At 34.9% G+C, this 23,274-nt stretch overlaps 3 protein-coding genes and 1 long non-coding RNA gene across 6 annotated transcripts; 2 read left to right on the forward strand and 2 right to left on the reverse strand.

Annotated features, from left to right (window-relative positions):
- Nucleotides 1–118: 118 nt before the first annotated feature.
- Nucleotides 119–3,293, reverse strand: LOC102610068 (probable protein phosphatase 2C 22). Of its 3 annotated transcripts, none has more exons than XM_006476147.4 (4): nt 2,584–3,292; nt 2,050–2,262; nt 1,564–1,775; nt 119–884 (listed from the first exon to the last, which is right to left on the reverse strand). In XM_006476147.4, exons 1-4 carry the CDS (start codon nt 2,737–2,739, stop codon nt 320–322), a joined length of 1,146 nt encoding a protein of 381 aa, XP_006476210.1. In that variant the 5' UTR covers nt 2,740–3,292; the 3' UTR covers nt 119–319. The 3 variants fall into 3 exon arrangements, with proteins under 3 accessions (XP_006476210.1, XP_006476211.1, XP_006476212.1); XM_006476148.4 differs by having other exon boundaries at nt 2,050–2,259; nt 2,584–3,290; XM_006476149.4 differs by lacking the exon at nt 2,050–2,262 and having other exon boundaries at nt 2,584–3,293.
- Nucleotides 3,294–4,403: 1,110 nt separating this feature from the next.
- LOC102609753 (protein CHLOROPLAST VESICULATION) lies at nt 4,404–5,157 on the forward strand. Its single transcript, XM_006476146.4, has 2 exons — nt 4,404–4,571; nt 4,690–5,157. Exons 1-2 carry the CDS (start codon nt 4,480–4,482, stop codon nt 5,039–5,041), a joined length of 444 nt encoding a protein of 147 aa, XP_006476209.2. The 5' UTR covers nt 4,404–4,479; the 3' UTR covers nt 5,042–5,157.
- A 14,593-nt stretch (nt 5,158–19,750) lies between these two features.
- On the reverse strand, nt 19,751–21,252 carry LOC112497997 (uncharacterized). Its single transcript, XR_008055695.1, has 2 exons — nt 21,072–21,252; nt 19,751–20,214 (listed from the first exon to the last, which is right to left on the reverse strand). It is a non-coding gene; the product is annotated as an uncharacterized LOC112497997 (long non-coding RNA).
- LOC102609474 (uncharacterized) lies at nt 19,863–22,795 on the forward strand. The gene is made up of 3 exons (XM_052443280.1): nt 19,863–20,161; nt 21,252–21,602; nt 22,442–22,795. Exons 2-3 carry the CDS (start codon nt 21,256–21,258, stop codon nt 22,461–22,463), a joined length of 369 nt encoding a protein of 122 aa, XP_052299240.1. The 5' UTR covers nt 19,863–20,161; nt 21,252–21,255; the 3' UTR covers nt 22,464–22,795.
- Nucleotides 22,796–23,274: the final 479 nt, after the last annotated feature.

Consider the following 23,274-nt stretch of genomic DNA (forward strand, 5'->3'; position numbering starts at 1 on the left):
AAAAAAGAGTGCCGCCCACTTTCAACTCCAACCCCACTTATGAAAAACTTAAAATTGATCAGCTATTATTATTCTGCAGCTTGATGCAAAAGTTGAATCGAAAATAGCAGACACATAATGCAGTAAAATAATTGTACCTAAACAATATAAATGAGTTGTTTCAAAAATACAAATTAAAAAACCAATTTAAATGAGAACAATATATTGTTATCAACATGCCGCTGCATATATTACAGTTGAACTCAATTCTCTCGTTATCTAAGACTACAATTAAATTAGAAGGGCGTAAAGGACAAATAGACAAGCATTCGTCACCATCTCAATTTCCTAAGCTATCCAAGAAGCTTTGCAACTCCCTCAAACCCTCAGCAGAAAAGCTCCTTTGCACCCTTGAGCGCGGAGCAATCAAGTTTGGAGGAGGCTGGGATTGAAAGCAAACCACAACTACAGCTAAATTATCCCCGCTCTTTCTCTTCAATGCCTCATCAACAAGATCCTTGCTACACATGACTGGATCATTGTGCTCCTGAAGCCTCCTCCGAGCAAAATCCACAGCATTTTGGCTCATAAACACATCCCAGACCCCATCGCATGCTATGATGAGGAATTCATCCTCCTCGGTCAGTTTCGTAGACATAAGCTCTGGCTCGGCACTGAGTGGGCCACCATCTGCACCTTTCATTCCTTCCACGTGCCAGTCTCCTAAAGCCCGAGCTACATTAAGTTGCCCATTGAGGTAACCATCATAGACATACCCCCCAGATGCCTCAATGCGCTTCTTTTCTTTGCTGCAAACAGGCTTATGATCCCTTGACATTTCAATAGCTTTACCACGGCGACACAAAACTGCTCGACAATCTCCAACATTTGCCACCACCAGCCTCCTGGCACCGAAACAAAGATTAACATAAAAGAACTTAAGTCCTCATAATAGAAACCACATTAAGATAAATTTACATTCATGAACCTACTATCCAGAAAACCCCAAATTTGAAGATGGACAATTGATTTTGGCATGTCACTAATGGCACCGAGAAGAAATGGATATAGATAAGAGATAAATCCCACTGGCCATAATGATCAGAAAATAAAAAATTCCCAATGAATAATATTGCCATAAAGTCATAAACTAGAGTATCACAATCAAACTAGTGTGACTAAAAAATGGAAAAGAAGAGAAAGAGGGAATTGGTTTGCTTTCAAAAGCTGTTGAAATTCAGAAAACTCACCAAATCCAGTGTAGCAGTTAACCTGTAACAGTTTAAATTTGCATGTACAAAATTCCCAATGTTAAACAAAGATGGTCATTCATTTTCCTCAAGTTTAGGACTACAACTCAAGAACAAATGATAATAATGGTAACGAAGCAATGAACATCATGTCAATTATCAATTATCAAGACTCTAGGCTAATACACAGGCTTTAGAGACACTATTTGGTTTAGAATCATATGGACATTTGACCAGCAAGAGAACTCTTATCCCACGAAAGTATATTCAAAAGACTTGAGGCATAAAACTTGAAATCATAATCAGCATATTCAGTCGGACAAAAAAAACTAACCTCCCAAAAACCAGAGCTGCTAATGCAGTGGTACCAGAGGCAAGGGCAGCATCCAAGGAGCAAGCTTCTGCAAAAGCACTATCAGTTTGCAGAAAAGCTGAAGCAACAACCCTCTCAATTTCCTGAGGAAATTCCTCATCCTCAGTGATGAATCTAGGCAAATGACAGCTGGCAAAGTCTGCAGCATGCTTTCCACCATGTCCGTCAAACATCTGATCATCAGAATGAAAAATATTTTAAAATTCCACAGTATGCAATACGTAGAAACTACTGCTCCTACCTTGACTATCCCGATCTCCTAACAAAGTATGCAACCCACACAAGGAAGCAAGTCAATTACAAAAAATTTTTATTCGTCCTAATACTTTTCCTACTCTGCTGTATTAAGTAGAAACAAGCAACAAAGCACCACTACAATCACCACACATCACTGCAACAACCATATAAGTCAATGCACACAAGTAAAAGTAATGGAAAAGAAAATACCCCATAGAAGGCACTGGGCTCATCTATTAAATTCTTGAGTCCATAATCACTCATAAAATTGTCAACACACAAAAATACATCTTCCATGGTTGGACGAAGTCCAATGTCAGCACATGCTCCAGAGCGGACAACTGGAACAAACTCAGTCTCATGATTTCCAACGCCAAGCACAGGTTCAACAGAAACATCCAAAGCCGTCGTTGTCTTCACCTGCTAAAGCCCCAATCAAATCCTCAAGAAAACATGCATACCCATAATGTAGAACTCCAAACAGAGAATATATATATATATAAGGACACGTAATACTGTTCACATAAAATGTACAATTGCCCAATGTACTAGCTCAAAACTGAAAATAAAGTCCAGTAAAAAAGAATTAGGATCCTTCAAATCTTATATCAAATTAAAATCGACCAACAACTTTTGAAGTTTGTAAGTCAAGAATTGTACAAGAAATCAAATGAATAACCGATAAATAAATTTGAAATATAAAAAACTCTAAAAATTGAGGAAATTTAAAAAAAAAATTATTACAAGAGATGCGTGGCGAACGAGCGACTTCTTACGGGGCACTACCACGCGGTCATTCGTCAAACCCGTACGATCAGCCGCCGTAGGAGGGTTTGGTGGGCGACCACTCCTGCTCGAACTCCCATTCTCTAAACGACCAATTTCTTCACTTGCCTCCATCTTGTTCCACCATCACATCAACTGTTCTAAACTCACTGAGTCGGTTACCGAGTTAAATCGGAAACAGATTGAAATCAATGAAATCAAAATCAGAGCTTTAATGGAGTTGGCTCGGTGGTAACTGAACAGAATTTTAATAGTAACTTAAAGCCAAAAAAAAGTCAAATCCTTTTTAGGGTTTCGATAGAGGGTAGTTACAATGAGTGATTTTGGAGTTTCGAGTACCCAAAAACAAAAACAAAAAAAAAAATCGAGTGTTTTAACGAGATTGTGAGAATTAGGGTTTACTGAAAAAGCTGAAATTAGGGTTTTAGAGACCAACTGTTGTGATCTACGGAGACGGGAGGAAAGAGCGAGGGATTTTGGGCGATTGACACGAGGGGTCTCGATTTTTGGTGAATGCGGAGTCGTAACTGGTCGGTTTGGCAAAAACGGTGTCGTCTCGGTCTTTGGGCAGTTGCGGGTGGTGATGGGGTGTTGAGGTTTAAGATTTTTAAGGATCTTCAAACTTCAATTACAAGAATATTTCTACCCTCTGGAATTTATTATGCCCCTAATTAATAATAATGGTGAAGTGTTACGACGGTAACCTTCGCCTCTATTGTTGACTGTTGGGTGATTTAATTAATTTTGTTTTATATAATATACGGTTGGTATGAATCTGGAATCTGGGGCATGTGATTTCACATGCTTAATTATGATTTGAATATATGTTAAATAATAAATAGTGTGAATCATGTTGATTGACTTTTAAGATAATTCAGGTAAGGGAATTAATCCATATCTTAAATTTCGTCATTAACAAGGTACAATTCATTATTCAAGAAAAAAAAAAGGTGCAATTCATGGCATTGTATAATAAACATCTATTCATTTGGAAAGTAAAAAAGTTATAATAATTTTAATTAGTGATGTAATGATATCGTTTTTAGTCTCTTTGAAAAGAGTAATAATAAAATCTTAGTATTTAAATTTTAACTAGAGTACTAATCATTAATCATTAATATTTATTATTATTATTATTATTATTATTATTGAGAAAGAGAAAGAGAAAAAAAAAATTGGACTTAAATAATATTCTACCATTTCGTATCAATCGAATCGCCAACAGCACTAGTAGTTATTTGTTTCTCATTACTTCAACGGATGAGAAAATCTCAAATAATGCAGAGAGCAAACAAAGTTTCTTATAACATCCGAATACTTGAATTATTGCTGGGATTAGTAGGCTTGTATCTGAATGGACGGGAGATTTTTTTTTTTTTTTTTTAAAAAAAAGAAAGAAAGAAAGAAGAAGAAAATGCAAAATTTGCCACCCAAAGCATACGTAATCAAGATTCTGTATATTTCGCCCGTCGAGATCAGGATTCTTGGAAGCATGGGTATATAAATTGATCACATGAGGGTAAAGTAGCACGTCACCGTCCAGAGAAAGGCCTTGCCAACACGCGTCTCCAAAGTAAAATTTCTTGGCAGTGGCGATAGACGCCAAGCAACTACCAATGCAAATACGAAATTAGGTGGCTTCGGTCCAAACTCGAACCCCACGTGGCAATTCCACAAACCGCCACCGTACTCTGACCATCCACTGTGACATACATACTATTCCTTCTTTTCCCGGCTCTCTTTAACTTGTACAATCAGTCAATCGCGTGTCCATTTATTTATTTATTTATTTATATCCCCGCTGCTTCCTTCTGCGTTGCTTGCTTCATTATTAATTGAAAATTTTGAATTAACATGATGGCCATTACGTATAGTTTCTGTCTCAATCTCCCCTCTCCATCTCCCCCATCAAAGATAATTCGATCTCAAACTCAAGCTATTGCACCGTAAGCCCAATTAACCATTAATTAATTATATCATCAATTTATTTCACTAATTAATATCCTCTTCTTCTAACAAAATCGCTCTTAACTTGTTAATTGTATGTACGTTGTTGTTATGTAGGCCGCGGCGTGGAGACGAGAAATGGAGAAAGCAATGCGTGGCGGGAATGGCGGCCGCGTGCATGGCATTCGGAGGAGTTGCTATACAAATGGGCGAGAGCGATGGCAGTGCGATGGCAAAGGAGATGACGACGACGACGACCCCTACTGCAGAGCCGAAAGCGAGGTGGAGTGAAAAGAGAGAGTGCCCGCCGTGGCACCTCAATTCGTTGGAGACCATTGTGCCCGAGAATCTGCCGAGGCCATCGGCTCCGAGGAGATGGGAGGCTGTCGGTAACAGGTATCTTACTAAGGACGCCCCGCCAGTCAAAGTGACGGTTACAAGAGGCAGAAACAATTGCTTTTCCATGTAAATAATTCGAAAATATGTGTGTTCTTATTAGTTTCTTACTTCACTTGTACTTGTCTGCATATAATAATTAATATGATGGCCAAAAAAAATATCCATATATTCATTTCTCATTCTCAATATTGGTGTTGGATGATGATTTTACACGGTGGGAGAAAATATCAAATGGAGTTCCAAAGTTGCAGTACTGATTTGGTTCTGTGTTTTGAGTGGTACCTGTGGCTAGTACTACATTGTAGTACAAATAAATTATTGGATGTTTTGAAAGTGAATTATTTGATGGGGGGGGACGAGAAGTGGACCATAGCACCATGGCGGCGACGTTCGAGCCCACCAAGCATCTGTGGGCCTGTGCGTGACTTGGGCAGACTCTTGGAAGAGTTGTGCTATTAACACCCTTTCATTGTTGTCATAACACCCCTTTTCCTTTTTGTTTTTGAGTGGAGCTATTTGCACCCCTACATTATTCTTACAAATTCTCACTTTAAATAAAATTACAATTAAAGACAATTAAAAATTAAACGCATATAAATTTTTTTCCAGCAAATTACTTAATTTATAATTAATCCTTTTCAAAAAAAAAATTTCTATATATTACTTCTTATTTAACTAAAATAAATTGTATAAATTTAAAATAATCTATTGTTCTCTTTTAATTTCTTATTGATTAAATATTTTTATACTTAAAATTGCTTTAAAATTATAATTTTAAATATGTGTTATTTTAGCCAATGATTAACACTAAAAAACTTATCACCCATATAACTTTTCAATTTAATTTGTGTGTAGATTAATAATAAAATTGAAAATAATTAAAAAATAGTGCAATAATACTTTGAGTTTCAACAATAAAATAAATCAAATGAAAATTGAGAATTTAGAAAAATGTATCTAAAAAAAAGGCATTTTCTAAAATAAAATGAATATAACTAAAAAAAGGGGTTTTATGAGGAGATGAGAGCGGTGCTAATAGTTCAACTCTTTATGTTTTTGGTTGGGGGGAGGGGGTGGTTTGGGTCATCTCATCCACTGGACTCTAATCCCTAATAAAGCGACGCCAAGTTCCAAACCCAAAAATGGAAAATGGACTTTTTGGATTATTATCCAAAAGAAACAAACCAGCTCACGTCTTGAAATCACACATTCTCATGCTCGCACGACGCAAACCAATCACTGCGTCAAAGCGTGAATGAGAAAAAGAAAAATAATTAAAAAATATATGCACACTTTATTTGGTAATAAAGTTTTACAATAGAGTGCTGCTAAACATCGGGAACCCTAAGAGAAACGGCAGCTTGTGCTGCCGTTTCGTTCTCTCACCTTCCCCCCCACCCCCACGTGAGTAAGAAAAATATGTTCCCCATGTGAAAAAGCACTCCCTTTCAAATCATTTTCCTTCTTTCACACGCTTTCACAAATCCGTTCCAGCAATCCCTTCTCAAATCCTTATCCTTCTTAGCTTTCACAGACCCGTTCCAGCACTCCCTTTCAAATTCTTTTCCTTCTTCGCTTTCACAGATCTGTTCTAGCCGTTCCAGCACTCCCTTTCAAATTCTTTTCCTTCTTCCACTCGCTTTCACAGATCTGTTCCAACCGTTCCAACACTCCCTTTCAACTCCTTTTCCTTTCTATTTTCAACTCATTCTCCAACACTCCCACATGAACTTCAATTCCTTTTCCTTTTGTTCACTCCAGCAGCAACTCGCTTCGTCTCAGCCTTCCCGACATTACAGCAGCTTTGTCTTCGTCTGTTATAAAATGGTTATAACTAAAAAGGAGGTTTTATGAGAAGATGAGAGGGGTGCCAATAGTTCAATTCTTTGTTTTTTCGTTGGGGGGGGTGTGTTTGGGTTATCTCATGCACTGGACTCCAATCCTTAATGAAGCGACGCCAAGTTCCAAACCCAAAAAATGGTAAATGGACTTTTTGGATTATTTTCCAAAAGAAACAAACCAGTTCACGTCTTGAAATCACACATTCTCATGCACGCACGACGCAAACCAATCACTCCGTCAAAGTCTGAATGAGAAAAGGAAAATAATTAAAAAATATATACACACTTTATTTGGTAATAAAGTTTTACAATATCAATAATGGATAACGGATTGCTAATTAAACCTTTTTTTTTAATGACGGCAGGCTCCTTATTGTCAATTTAATTCTTATTTTTTAAATCAAAATAACTGGATGATGAAGGCCATCTTCTAGTCAACACCAAACTAAGCTCCATGTATGATCAAAAGGTTAACTTGACAGCTGTTGAGTGTTAGAAAATGCATATTTATAAAGGAGAAAACCGTCATTTTACATTTTAAGTCTTACTAACAACCCTTACTTTTATGTATTTAACCTTCTTGTGATTTAATTACGTGTGTTTTATTTTAATTAAGTAATTTATGTATTTTAGGGGCATTATAGTCATTTCACAATAAAGGAGAGATCAGACGGCAAAACGGACATCGCTTTTGAACTCAGGACGGTCGAAAACCTTAGGAGGAGCATAAAAGGAAAAATGGCACTATTCACATGTACGGTACTATTCACGTATACGGTACTGTATATGTTACTGTTCACATAGACAGACCGATGACGTGGCATTGACCGATGATGTGGCATTGACTGATGAGGTGTCACGATCCTGTTGGACTAAAATTCTTATGTACTGATTGATGGTGACGTGGTAGCATATCAATGGATGAAAAATCTCGCGTACGGTACATGCATCACACAGGATTATTTTCAACCAAACCGCGTTACTGTTCATCCGAGTCAAACCGTGTTACTGTTCATCCGCGTGGTCAAACCGTGGACTGTTGACTGATGACGTGGCGCAATCCTGAGCGTCCAAACTGTTTTTAATCCGATGGCCATGATTTACTCCATGTATCTATAAAAAGGGGGCCTCTCCCCCCTAATTTGATATCTCTGAATCCATTTTTGGGATCCATTTTCTGTAATTCCTTCTCCATCTTGTATGTTCTTCGTATTTTAATAAATTTCCATTTTACCCCTAGTTCAACTATGAGTGGCTAATTTTCTTTCAAGCTTGGGTTGAAGGTGAAGTCTCAACATGTGTCATGGGCTTAATTTGGTAAATTTATTTTCTCTTCCCCTCTAGTTTTTGTGGATGTTTTGACTTCTCGTCGACAAATAATAATAATCTTGTCTAGATACCGCCTTGGTTACACCGGCTCTCTAGTATAAGGTTATTATTATTTGGCACGATAAGCCCTTAGCACCATATTGATTAGAGTGTGGTTCATGAGGTGTGGATTTCTCCCTCATGATTTAATTGGCATTAATACGGATTATTTAGCCCATGATGCATGTTGATACGGATCCAGATACTCAAGTACGTCATTTCAATAGATTTCGCTTCAATTTATTCTCGTCATTGCAATTCCAATTTTAGAATCTCAATTCCAATTTTAGGATAATTTAAATCACTTCCACCACAATTTCAACCACCCATTTACAAAATTAATTCTACATATAATTAAAATCCATCTCCTCGTGGGATCGACACTCATCACCATTAATCTATACTACAATAGATTCGTGCGCTTGCGAGTACATTAAAATTTGCACAACAACAGCAATGAAAGTTTTACAATTCCTTCCACGTAAAAGTGACATTATAAAAATGGAGCTACCGGCATTAAAAGTCTCTGCTTTTAACAGAAACTCATAATTAAACAGCTTAATCCGCGGCACCCCGGCATGTTGTTTTATTGAAAATGTGTCTTCACTGATTTCAATTTTCAGCAGCATCAATATTCAACAATCGTCCGACTCAAAACCACGCCAACCATTAATCTTTCTTCATACATAGACTGAAATATTCTGCTCATGACTCTGTGCTGATGGTATGTGAGGGTGACACCATGATGTCCGTGTCTCCTTGAGAGGAGATTGTTGCAATTAATTCAAAAAAAAATAAGAGCTCAGGGACTGGGATGTTATTATACCAACAAGAATTTGTGTCAAACCGGCGGCTACGCACAACCAATAGCGTTGGGCCATGTGACTGAGTTTTGCTCGGTCTCATCAAAGAACTTGGATCCACCCCAAACCGTTGGGCTGGCCTACCACTTAGGCATGCTGCGATTTCACATGTATTTCTCTACTATTATAATAAAAAACCCATATTTCATTCCTCGAGAATCTTGGAGTGTGAATGATATCTTAGTTGAAGCCTTGAAGATGGATCAGTTCGTGCAAAGAATCACAGTGGTACTAGTGAACGAGAGCAAACACGTGGTAGTAGAATTAAAAGAGAGTTGCCAATTTGCTCCCCGTGGAATATACTCTTATAAAATCGAGCTTGCCCCTCTTAGTCACAGGAATATTCCGGCCACACGCTCTTCCACCGACGGGCCATCGACTCTTCAAGACCAACTTGCGTCAAGATTTTTGTTGACGGTGTTTACTCCAACGTAGCTTTGACTCCGCGAGACTCTATCCGTTGCTTTTGTATCATCGTTAGGGTCGATGAAAATGGAGAAGTAAGAGTCGGCGGGATTAAGGCGACAACATGGCTTGATCATCTTCGCAGGATCGGGTATATATTATATTATATTATATTATACGTTTCTTCAACATGAACTTGATACATTAGGCGAATTTATATTGAATTATTGGCGATAAATATGAAACGACGTTCATATTGACAAAATATATTATATTATATTATATAATACGTTTCTTCAACATGATCTTGATACATGTTGTTCGGTCGTATTTGTTACGTATTAACATATATTCGTATTCTAATAGAAACGACGTGTCCTACGTAGTGTGTGTAGGTGCACACACTATAGGACTTGTTGTCTAGCTTTTAATAAAGATTACATGTCGTCAAACACTCTTTTAGTATGTATGTCATGTCGTCCAAATTTTTTGTACCTAAACAACGTATCTTTCCTCCTACAATTTACAAGGGTAATTATTAGAAACCTCCCCTGAGGTTTAGCGTATTCTCAGTTTGATAGATTGTATCAACATATTCTCAACCACCTCCCCTGACGTCTGTAGACCATTTGTTTGCTCGTTTGTTGCTTAATAAACTGACCAAAATACCCCTAGGCTGAAAAAAAAATTACTTTGTTTACACATGTTAAAGAATTGTTGGTAAGTAATTCTGGGTCTGTTTTGGCACCAAATCAAAGTGATTACATTGAAAATATCTTTAATATCCTCTCACAACTTCTTTAAAGTGCACTACTCAGAGATTACATATCCAACTTTAAGCATTTCTCCGTCAACCACAGCCTCAATGTCCATGTAAATAAGGCTGAAAAATGGCTCAATGAGAAGGAATTGGTAAATGTTCAAAACATGTAAGATTAGGTTCTGAATAGATTAATTAATATAAGCTCTAGATTGTAACAAAAAAAAAATTCACATTTGGCCACTTTGACAGCAAACAAACTATACACTTCAAGCTATCCTCAACATGCAATTCCATCTTTAATATAACTACAATAAAAATGAGCTCAAATCAATTTCTATGCCACTAATCAAACTACTTCTTCGCATTCGATAACCCATTACAGCCTTAATTTAAAGCATCTTCATTGTTGAAGCTTATTTTGCTTGAATTATAAAGATAAACAACTACAACAAAGCAATGACTCCAAACCCTATTGTCTAAGCTCACTGCTTCAATGCGAGAGAATGCAACAATCCATGACATTTTTTCAACCCAAGCCATGTCCATACCATGATTCAGATAAAAACCAAAATCAATTATCCCAACAAGTTGTCTCCAATATTCAATTACATCTGTAATTTAACAAAAATTACCATAAATCCCTGTTCAACAATTAGTGGCAGTAGCTTCAACAATTAACAAAGTTTTCATACCCATTTTCATTCATACACAATGTAGCATAAAAAATCACGAGCCATATTCAATCAAAATGAAGTAAACATACATTGACAACAACCATTATCTACAGCTAACACCAATCGATAGAAAAAAAAATCAAAGCAACAAAAACACTCCCAAAAAAATTTCGAGACTCATTATTCATATTTTACCAACTTGACTGACCCATTATCCATCTAATAAAACTAACATGCACTGTAATAAGCCATTTTCATACCTTATTCGCGGCTCGAGCAAATTGAGGTTGTAAGTGGGTCGACGGCGAAACTCACTACTGGTCGGCATCCTTACACCTGACGATTGTGATTCAACTGTCTCAGATGTTGGCATCTTCGGCTTCGTCATCATTATCTCCAAATCGTGGCACAATTTTTCTGTTTAAGCATTGCAGAGAAGACGAAAGAGGATTTGCTTTTCGTAGCTTTGGTTGGAGAAAGAAGGTGTCCATTTTCATTTTTTTTTAAGTTTTAGTGATAATGTCTGTTGGTTAAACTCTTGCTTCCAATTTTACTCAATGGATATTAAAAAATTTCACATCAATTCTAGAACCCAACGTGATATCTTCACTTTTGTTTGAATTTTCTTATCATTAAAGAATTCTATTATCATATTGCCCTCATTCCAATGTGATATTTTCACTTTTGTTTGAATTTTTTTATATTAAAGAGTTCTATTACCATTTTGCCCTCACCAAATCAACTTATACGAAACGGTCTACAAACGTCATGGGAAGTGGTTGAGAATATATTAATACAATCTATCAAACTGAGAATATGCTAAACCTCAGGGGAGGTTTCTGATAATTACCCTAATTTACAATTATGTATATTAAGTAAAAGAGTCCTTAATTATTCTTGTCGAATAAGAAAAACCAGCTTGAGTTAATTAGTCATTTCAATTTTTTTGTACTTTAAACTTATTTATTTATTTGGGTCTGAATTTGGATTGGGACTAATAATTGTTATCTTCTTAATATTTTGATATTTAATTTGAGAAAAAAATTCTCTTTTTATTTCCCAAGTAGATTATTTATCTTTGTGTGGTCAAGAATAACTGGCTGATTTTATTAAGTTTTCAATCTTGAGTTTAGAATAATTATAGATTGTTTCAAGCAATTGATGAAATTGATGCATTCTTATCAAAATAATGATGAAATGTGAGGAGGAAAACAATTTTTTATGTATTTAAGAAAAGGGCCTTCTTATAGCAGATGTAAAGAAATATATACAACTAGTTTGAATTGTACTTTCAATAATAGGTTGTTATATTCCATTCAAGAGGCTTAGTGAAAACAAGATTGAAGGTATGACAAGTGCACAGTGGATTGATTTTCACATTTTAGTCCCCATTCTCTTTTGTGTTTATAATGTTGCTTAGGCATCAGAGTCTTAAAAAAGTTAAAGCCTGAGGTTTTATTTTATCTTATCCAATAGTATTTATTTACTTCATGAAATTTTGATGAAGTTAGGTTTTTGAGGGATAAGTCATCTAGTCATGTTTAAGTCATATAATAGGTCATATTGGCATTCAGATACAAACAACGTGTCCTACCTAGTATCCCCCGGTACATACACTGTGAGACTTATTGTCTAGTTTTTAAATTAGGATGACATGTTAGAGTTTTTTTTACATCACAAATCATGTCATCTAATTGTTTGTCACCTAAACAGCATGTCGTTGTCTGCAATCTACAATTGTGTATGTAAAGTAAAAGAGTCCTTAAATATTATTGTCGAACAAGTAAAACCGACTTTAGTTAATTAGTTATTCGAGCTATTTATGATTCTTTAGTTATACTGAATCTGCATAAAACTTAAACAAAATTCTTTATAGGAAAATGTTCATAGAACAATGCAATGTGCAAAGCACCAATTCTAAAAATGTTGATCAATAAATTCAACAATAGGATGATTTTGCACTATTTTGAGCACAGAATGTGCACAAATTATGTGCAAGTGTCATTGCTCTTCTTCTAACTTCTATTAATTTTAGATTAATGTTTCATCTTTTTCTATTTTATTGCATAAATTAATATGAAAATTAATCTTTTTTCTATTTTATTGCATAAATTAATAGGAAAATTATACTATATTGGCTAGTAAATGAGAGTTGATTAAGTTTATAAGTAGAATAGGTCTCTCTATTTAATATGTTAGCATTTTAGGTTGAGCACTAGAAATCCTAAAGTCTACCCCTCAACAATGAGCATTGAATCATAACAAATTCAGTTCAAAAGCTTCTTTCCGAAAATTTAGGGGAAGAAAGAAATACTTGCTTCTTCATTAGGTACTCCAGACACATCATAATTCAAATCAAAATCATCAGCTTCATCCGCAAAAAGGAATTAGAGTAGAAATGATATCAGTAATAAAAAGCAAATGTTCATCCAATTTAAGTTTCCTTTGATGAATGGAGCTAGTTGATGTGTAATGACTGGGAAACTAAATGAAGAAGAGGAACAAGAGAATTTGAACTTATGGACTAAGAAGCAAATGTTATGAGTGATGTTTGTATAAGCAAACATTTGCACTCAATTTCCAACTTTCGATCTTATGAATATGCTTAACATAGTTTCTATTCTATTATTGGTTTACATATTATTCTTTTTGTTTTGGGATTGTACGATCGATTAGCTGAAGAAAAATATCAGATGAGAGAGTTGTAAAATTGTTTGGGTTGGTACTTTAAGCTAGGGCTGGGCGTTCGGATCGGGTTAACTCGAACCGAACCGAATTTTCAACCTGTTCGGGTTGAAGCTTTTTTTTTTTTTAAGATTCAGCTTTTAAAAATTAAAAATATATATACATTAAACAAAAAAAATCCCTATGATAGTGGTTAATTATTGCTAATTTGAAGATGTTGTGTTGAGTATTGATGGTGTTGGAGATGGATTATTAGCCTTATTTGTCATGTGGAGATATTTAATCATGCTTGCCATTTGCCATTTTAATTTTTAGATTTGTAATTTTTGTAGCTTTATTATACTTGACTACATGTTTTATGTTTTGTTAACTTTAAAAAGACTTGTTGAAATGTTATTAAGGGTAATTTGTAGTTGATATTTGTTGTTAAGGATGTTTGGAATTGTGATTTTTGAATTTTAAGTGGTTGTTGTTAGAATTTTTAGATTAAATTGTTCCAACCCATTCTAACCTGAATTATTCTAACCTAAACTAACCTGAATTAACCCGAACCAAAATTTTAACTCGAATTATCAACCCAATCCGATCCGAATTGCCAACCCAAACCAAACCGAACCGAATTTAATTAGGTTCGGTTTGGTTCGGGTTGGCGTTTTCAACCCGATTGGGTTCAATTCTCCAACCCAAACGGGTTGAAACCCAAACCGAAATCCGAACAACCCGAACCGAAACCCGATTTACCCACCCCTACTTTAAGCTGTAGTTAGTACTACAATGCACATTGTATAGCAATGCAAATTGGACGTTTTTTGGTGAATTATTTTATTGATAATTTGATAATAATTGATGCCACGGAGGGGGAGGTAGAGAAAGAGTGTATATGTAGTGGGCTAAAAAGGCTTGCTGCACTCCCTTACACAAGGCTACCGACCTTCTGTGGCTTGCATTTCAATCAATTAATTTTAACCAATCAAAATGGAACCCCATTTGCTAAATTTCTTATAAAATCCCTCTTTCTCGAATTTACAAGCTTCATCCAATTAATCAAGATCAATCATTGCTATCCATCAGACGTAGGGCTTTCAAAGGACTGAAGGAGTCCGTAATTTAATTAAAGACTTGATTTTCTAGTTAAACATTATTTTGAGATACTTAAATTCAAAATTTGATAGTTAAATCCTAGTGGTTTAATCCGTACAAATCTTGTCTAGCGACATGTTTAATGTTTCACGAGAACCAAAACCTATCTAAAATCAGTTACATTAAGATAAATAAATAAAAATAAAGTATGACTAAAGTGACAAGGATTAAATTAGGATCTAAGTGACACACCTTATCCACCGACTGGATGCATCTAATTCTAAACATGAAGAAGAATTGAAGGCAAAATTACTTAATTCCCTATAAATAAATAAAAAAATTCACTATATATACACAATTAACGCGTCAATTTTAGGTCATGACTCTCACATTAAGAAATTAACTAACTTGGCACTTCATGATCGGCTTTTAGGAAGGACATCATAGCACCACCCACAAGCAAGTAAACAACCCAAATATAATGTTTCTCACACGTCGTCTAATCTAATTCTAAGGTAAGTTGGCAGGTTACTGATAATGAAAATTTCAGTCTTATGCAAGTCAATTGTAAGGCTTCTCACAAGCCAATGGCTGAAAGTAATCAGCTTAAAATCTTGTTTGGTCACAAACAAAAACCACGCTAATAAATTACCATTTTGTCTCTGAAAGGCGGTTGCACTTAATGCTGTTTGCAACGGTTCAACTGGTCTAACATGCTCAGACCGTTGGTTGGCTTCCCTTTGCAGTGTTACTCATAGCGGCCATACTCAAAGATCTGACAATCAAGTGCACTCATGGCACGCTCAACTCAGATTTAAGACTTTATGTAATCATTATAGAAATAGTACTAGCTCGCAAGAAATTTCTTGCATACGATCTTGATCATATACAGCGATAAGTTTTGGGACATTTCATATATATATATATATATACACACAAACCAAATGAAGCAATTAGTTGATTGGTTCTTAGTACGTAAGTAAGAATGCGTGAATATTTGTATTCTATTATGAAATGTTCATCAAAATTAATTATACAGGAAATTGCATTAGAGGCTAGCTTCTCAAAGTCAATGGATTTCAGCGATAGTTATTAGTTGGAAACAAATAAAACCTCAGAGATTGACGTTTCAGCTGCAAGAAACTCCATTTTAATAAGATGTTAAAATTTGCTCATCAACGATGAACTTTTTACCAGGTCATAATAATAGTTAAGCATGCTTACTTTTACATGTCATCCATTGCGTTGCGCTTGCAATATCTTGCAATATAAAATTATTCGACATCAGCAGTGGAGGCAACCGGTAAACTCAATCTTAGTATATCAGAAATTGTGTGTGTGTGTGTGTGTGTGTGTGTATAATCAATTAATTTATTTGATCCATGGACATTTATATATACTATGCAGGTTAATTGCTTCACAAACACGGTACTTAATTACGATCCACTCCAAGAAAATGGAAACAAAAGCTGGAGAGGAGGAAGAGAACAAAAAGAGGTTTGAAGAACTGAGAAAAATATGCGACAAGCAGGAAGATCGTCTCCAGACTCTTCAAGCAACTGCTTTCCAGCTTGCAAATTACTATTTTGTCTTTCAAGGCGTAATATTAACTGCAACCTGCAGCAGTGCAACGTCTCTCAAATGTTCAGACCGTTGGTTTCTCTTTACAGTCTCCCTCCTAGCGGCCCTACTCAATTTGGTTGCCCTAATGATTAAAGGACTCGAGTATGTGAGAGTCATCGAGCAACAAGACCAAAACTGGTCTGAGTGCAATGAACTGCATAGGATTATCTTACAAGGCAAAGCTACTACTACTGATCATGGGTATCAGTATGCTGGTAATTATAATGGTCTTACAAAATGCATACGCTATTGTACTTTAGCTGGTTGCATGGTTCTATTCATTGGCTTTGCGGTTGTCACGCTTGTAGGTTGCTGGCTTATTGTCTGTAGTAAGTATGATTGTGGATCTGAGAACAAAAAGGACAAATGCATCAAGTTTTGTCGGGGACCCAAGTGCATCAGGATCTGCAACGGTTCCTAACTAACTTTTTATTTGCTGACTGATGTTTAAATAGAGAGGGTGTTTGGTGCTCCTAAATCAATTCTCCTTATCTATCCACTACTTGTCATGTGTCATGATTGGTTAGTTGAAACAAACGCGTGCTCTAGAGCGCCTAAGACTTTTCCGCTTGAATATAAATTGGGATTAACAATTCGGAGGTTTTGTAATCTATTTTAATTAATAGTACTGTCATGCTTAATTTATTATAAAGTTGTATGAGGTTGTAATATATGTAAGTTAGCAATAATTTCATGTTATAAAGCTTGAATCTCAGCTGATAGGTATATTCACTCGAAATTTCTTTTAACTTCCTAACTTATTAGATAAGTCCTTGTTGATGCCAAAAAATCAACGCAGAGCACTTGGTCTACTCGAAGGCCTAATACGGCTCAGTGGTATATTTCTTAGCGTGGTGCAATTATTTATGGATTATGGTTTTGAAAGGCATGGTTGCACTATAATGAGGGTCATGAATGGCAGCGGTACTCTGAGCTACGCCCATTTATGGGCCTCGGCTCATAGCTCATAAATGAATGCTTTATGGTTTGCAATTAATGAAACCCTAAAAAGAAGAAAAAATTCACATCCTACAACTAAAGGTATCTTACGGAGAGATTATATTCTAAAACCCTAAACTACAAATATTATATTGTAGCTCTTTTACATAATTAAAGTGGAATTGCTTGAGGGCTAGCTAAGCCATCTCTCTCTCTCTCACCCACACACACACACACACGTATACATAATTAAGCACGAATTAATTATCTTTCATTAGGAGTATATAATAACGATACTATTATATTTGGTAAACCCCTTCCCTCTATGGCTCTATGATAAAAAAAGATGGACTTTAGGCATACTTTAAGAGCTAATATTCTGAAGTATTTAGCAAATATCTAGCTTTCTTTTAACACTCTCCTTGAGTTTGCTTATATATGAAGAATTCTCTTTCTCTGGTTTAGTTTACTGAGCAATGAGCTTGTTGTGGGCGCCAAATAATCGAAAAGTGATTATATTCTAAAATCTCTTGCCGTGAGGCTGAAAGAACAAGTGTTGCGCTTGCTCTACAATAAATAAAGTGATTATATTCCACGTCTAAATTTCTCTAAACAATAAAATCTTTATTTCCCCTGAAAATATTTTGACACATTACGTTTTATTATCTTTTTCACGCTATAAAGACGTACGTTAAGAAAAGCTTTGCATGACATTCGGAGTGAATAAGACTCATGAAAAAGCCTACCCTCAACTATGAAGTGAGAAATGGTGTTGCCTAAAAAGGATAATTAACTTGGATATCCATAGAATTGGAAAAGTGATCTTATATGATTCCTCCTCCACATGATCATATTGTCAGTAAACCACTGAGATAAATTTAAATGGAAAAACAGCCTTGGTTCGTTTAAATTACAACTGTGAACTGCCAGCTGCAATAGCGCTGGTTATTAGCGCTTTGATTTGTGTTGCTTGGCTGTTGTAGATAGCTTTTGGTAGTTGAAGAGGACCTCGTTGGATTTGGACTTCCATGGTTGAAGAAAAATTAAGATTCAGAATTTTATGCTTGAAGCTGTTTTATGTAGCTCGAAGCTTCAGTAACTTGCTTGATGAAGACTTGCACGTGTCCTGCATGCATGCTTGAAGGAAACTTGCTGATGGGCTGCTTATCTTGTGGTGTTGCTAGCTTGCTTGCAGCTGATATACAGTGGCTTCTTCTCCGTCTCTCGTTGGAGAGGCTTTCATCAGTCATCGGTACCGGCCATGCCAGCTTCTCCGGCTCTCCATTTCATATTTTTGTTCTTCGATCGAGGGCTTCGATTTATTCTTTAAAATTAAAAATAAAAAAGACTCAAGATTATACGGATGCTTTGCTGGCTTCTATCTACATTTGCTGCAAGGAAACAAACAACCGACGAAGTTAATAATAAGCTTAGGCTGCCTTTTGGGCTCGCAACCGTAGTCAAGCTGGCCGATGGCATGAGCGGATTTTTTAACGCCCCTCTAAAATTCTTATAGCACTCCTTTTATATTTTATTTCTTATAACACTTCCGATTTAAGTTATAAAATACTAACCATATTTTTAAATCAACCACCTTATCATTAAATTTTCCTCTAAAAATAATATTTCTTTTAAATTTTTATTTTAAAATATATAAAAATCTCAAAGTCTGAAATTATTATTTTTCTTATTATATACTTTCTATCTTTAGGTTTCTCCCAAAAAAAAAGTGATTGTTTTCGAATAAGATTTAAGGTATAAATCTAATTTATGAAAACGGGAATGGTGTAAGAAAAATTTTGAAAGAAAATTTCATTTCAGTTAGTAATTTAATTTTCATTTAATATAAAAAATGAATTAATTTTATTTTGATTATTTTAGTAATTTTAATTGGAAACGGGTTTTATAGGAATTTTCAGGGGTGTTGAAAGGCTTACTCCGATGGCATCTCATCTCCAAGGAGTGATTTGGACAACACAAGATTTTTGGGCTCGCCATTTGGCCCAAATTTTTTCTTCTTCAAATTTGAACAAAGACAAGATTTTCTATTTACTTGTCCTCAATAGAAATTTCATTTTGTTAAAAACTTTTAGCAAATAAATTGGGTTATAATTTTTCAAATATAATTTATTTAAATAGAGTTTTTGTTAGTAAAATTTTTACAAAAAATTTTAATTGTTTGGTTGTCGATAAGAGTTTTTATTAAAAATTATAAAATTAATTTAATAGGTAATTTTTTTAAAATTATATTATGAAAGGAATGAAATAATATTGTCAAATAAATAAAGAATATTTTAGATATTTAAAAAAAATCAACATCTACTCTTAAAATTTTAAAATTTAATCTTCTATTAATAGGGACAAAATAACATTTTAAAATTTTTATTAAAAAAAACAAATAACAACAAAAAATTTTAAAAAAATATATGAAATGAAATTAAATAAATACTTACACTTATTAGATAAGTCATACCAAATAAATATTTAAACTTTGTGAAACATTTAAAAGTTTGGGTTGTATGTGCATTATTACTACTGTTTATGCAAAGCCACCATTTATTAATTGTTCCATAATTACTTTTCATTATAACTGTTCAAGTTGGACGTGAATCGGTCGATGGGTGCGAGGTGAGACAGTAAAAAATATTTGGGAGCGCAATGAGAAATGACAAAACATCAGGGGTATTCTGAAAATAGGCAACAAAATTTAGCAAACACAAACAGCCGCTCACTTAAGGAAACCCTTTCGTTGAAGACGTAATGCCGTCTGCAGCCGCCACAACACTACAACACAAACACTCCAGTGACTGAGAGTCTCTCACTGATCAAAATCAGCTCACCGGCACCGTCATTGTTCGCTCTCTGAGCCTTCTACACCACCTTGAATCGCCGAGTGCCCCGTCGACGTCGAGACCTGTACCATCTTCTTCACCGTCCGCAACGACCAAAGTATGTAGGGCTACAAAGCTTTGGTTTTCTTGTGTTGTGTTGTCTTTTATCACCTGTAGGATTTTAAAAAGTTAATGTTATTCGTTTGATTGGTCAGAGAAGAAAAAAGCATGACCCATTTGTGAAACTTTCTTGGACAGTATAAAGGTTTGAAATTCTAATGCTTTAGCCGGAAAGATTAACAAGAAATGAATATTAAAAAAAAAAGGGAAAATATCCACCGTCCACCCATTTTTTACACTTTTTTCAAAAATACGCAATTCTTTCATTTTTTTGCTGGAATCCACTTAAAGTTACATTTTTTTTCATTTTTCCACTTCCGTTTGAAATCCGTTAAAAAAACTAACGGAAACTTAAAAAAATGACCATTTTACCCCCAAAATGAAAATTATAATTTCACTTTAAAAAATACCAAAAATAATAAGATTTAATGATGAATATCATTATTGGTACTTTAATGAAGTATAAAAAAACCTTAACTACTAGAAATTATAACTCAATTAATAATAAAACTCTACTTATCTTAAATTCAATTGATGATTTGTGAGATTGGACTATTTTTAATACTACTGTTATAATTTAGCATTCTAATTACATACATATTTAAAAAAAAAACCTGCATTTGATGGTTGTGGAATTAATTTATTTATTGACCGATGGGAAAATAATTAGATTTAATCTAATTATTTTTTGTAATTTTTAAGGTGAAATTGTAATTTTCGTTTTGGGGGTAAAATTGTCATTTTTTTAAGTTTCCGTTAGTTTTCTTAACGGATTCCAAACGGAAGTGGAAAAGTGAAAAAAAATGTAACTTCAGGTGGATTTCAGCCAAAAAATGAAGGAATTGTGTATTTTTAAAAAAAGTGTAAAAAATGGGTGGACCGTGGATATTTTCTCAAAAAAAAATTACCTTGAATTATTTGGTTTTGATGAATTTTTGACAAAAACCGGGTCCAACCCGGCACGAACCGGGTTTTAATCGGGTCTGGTAACTCCGCTGTGTCTTCAATTCAAGTATATCAGCAGCTATCAATGGTTTCATAACTGTTAACATTAACATGTGTTTTGTTTGTTGGTGGTGTTGATCCAGCAAGATGTCACTGCATAGGTCTACGACAGTGCGTAACGAGTCAAACCATTCGATAACAATGACAGAGGAACGATTCTGTGCTCCTCCTGAGTCTTCCAAACCAACCACACTTCAACCTGGTGCTTCCGAGACTATTCAGGCCACTGTGTTCCGTGATCGTGTTAAGGACTCTTCAAGAACATCTACCATCATCGTTTCTGTTGATGTTGATGGTGTCAAGCCGCTGTATTTGACTCCAGAATATTTCATTACATACTCTGACATCACTTTTACATTTGATGAAAATAAAAGAGAACTCGAAGTACACCCGATTAAGCCAGGTGGTATAATTGGTGAAATTGCTAGAATCAGGTATGTTTATGTTCCTCAATATTGATTCTATTAGGTCGTACATCTTATTGTTGGTTTCTTAACAAATTTGAACCTTTGTTTTTAGTAGCTGCACAAATATTTACTGATTTTGTTACTCAAAATATTGATTTTTGGTTGAAAGTTTTGTGCTCAACAAGTATAAAAAGGTTGGAGTGAAAATATTTGCACACAGCGGAAAAAAAAAAAAATTTGAAGTCTCTCCTTCCTTTCTCCCTTGCTTTCTAAATTTTCTTCACCACAATTAACATTACTTTGTTGTTCTAAAATGTTGCACTTAGAGTGCAACTGCATGTACAATAGTGTCATAATATCCTAAGGTCAGTTTGCTTTGTTTTAAATTACATTTTACACTGGGAAATCTTCTTTAGAGTGAAACTGTGTTTCGGATAGTGCAACAGTTGCATTCCTTAATGTTTAACTGTCGTTGCTGTCAATTAGTTCATGTGGTTTGCTGTGTTGTTGTTTTCTTCTTTCACTGTTTATTATTGTTTTTATGTCCACTGGTTTGCTGTTTTAGCTGTTTACTGACTCGCTGTTCTTGCTGGTCTGATTTGTTGAGCTGCTGTTTTTTGGTCCTTATGCCTCTCATTTTCCTTAGGAGTTATTACATATCTCTGATTAATTTGGTGATGCATTAGGGGTAAGATTAATTATGTCTTGGTTATTTGTAACTGTTTTTTTCTTCTTTTTAGTTAATAAATCCCCTTTCTCAGACAATTCTTGAGATAATATTACAAGCATTGTTAGTGTAGATATTTGGGAATTCTTTTTGTGGATTTTGAGATTGAATATAAAATTTTTTACGTATGTTCTTTCAGGTTTTCTTGTCAACTGACATGAGGATTGTGCTATATGATATGGAACGATGATTGTAGGGATTGTGGCAGGAGGAAGAAGTTAGTGCTTGAGGAAGAAAAGAAAAGCAAACCAACCTTATTAGGTGGCCTCTATTTGACTTTTTTCTGTTTGTCTTTAGTATTGTTGTAATCTAAATTATCCATCAACACCAATTTCTTTACCATTCTAGATTTATTTCTCTAAATATGAATAGTTGTGCTTTTAGATCTACAATCCGTGTGGATCTGTAATCTAAATTATCCATGAACACCAATTTCTTGATCATTCTAGATTTATTTCTCTAAATAGGAATAGTTGTGCTTTTAGATCTACAATCCTTGTGGATCTTTTACAGTTTCGCGTTGAGCAATATTCACAGAAATTATGCTACATGAAAAGGCTTTCTGTAGGCAAAAAGTAACGGTACATTCCCCTGCAGTTCCTAAAATTTGGCTAGTTAGTCCTACTAGTCAATGTAGTGAAGGTATTCAATTAAGTGTTGAAAGAAAGTGTGAAAAGATTGAACAGTTTGTTTATTGTGTTCATAATTCAGATCAAGAATTTGCATTGTAGATAAGTATTTACGTATCTATATAAATAAAAACTTCAGTTAGCTTACTGGTTGTACTAATCATAGTTGTTTGTGATTTCAAGGTTGAACATTGATTCATGACGTGTGTGGATTTTGTAGTGAAATGATCTTGGCATAAAGTCTTCTGTTGTTGCTTGGTTCCTTATGTGAATTAGGAAATTGTACTTTAGATCTCCAAGCATTTCTAAGCATCTAGGATGTATTTGAAGATTTGATTTTTGT

Source organism: Citrus sinensis, chromosome 1 (assembly GCF_022201045.2).
Source record: "Citrus sinensis cultivar Valencia sweet orange chromosome 1, DVS_A1.0, whole genome shotgun sequence".
Classification (NCBI taxonomy): Eukaryota; Viridiplantae; Streptophyta; class Magnoliopsida; order Sapindales; family Rutaceae; genus Citrus; species Citrus sinensis.

Excerpts from the sequence above, each read along its gene's own strand:
- LOC102609753 (XM_006476146.4), top strand. The coding sequence starts at position 4,480 with ATGATGGCCATTACGTATAGTTTCTGTCTCAATCTCCCCTCTCCATCT. Across the intron at positions 4,572-4,689 it reads CAAACTCAAGCTATTGCACC|GCCGCGGCGTGGAGACGAGA; the intron begins GTAAGCCCAATT and ends GTTGTTATGTAG.
- LOC102610068 (XM_006476147.4), bottom strand. The coding sequence starts at position 2,739 with ATGGAGGCAAGTGAAGAAATTGGTCGTTTAGAGAATGGGAGTTCGAGC. Across the intron at positions 2,263-2,583 it reads TCGTTCGCCACGCATCTCTT|CAGGTGAAGACAACGACGGC; the intron begins GTAATAATTTTT and ends TTGGGGCTTTAG. Across the intron at positions 885-1,563 it reads GCAGCTCTGGTTTTTGGGAG|GAGGCTGGTGGTGGCAAATG; the intron begins GTTAGTTTTTTT and ends TTTCGGTGCCAG.
- LOC102609474 (XM_052443280.1), top strand. The coding sequence starts at position 21,256 with ATGTCACTGCATAGGTCTACGACAGTGCGTAACGAGTCAAACCATTCG. Across the intron at positions 21,603-22,441 it reads GGTGAAATTGCTAGAATCAG|GTTTTCTTGTCAACTGACAT; the intron begins GTATGTTTATGT and ends ATGTTCTTTCAG.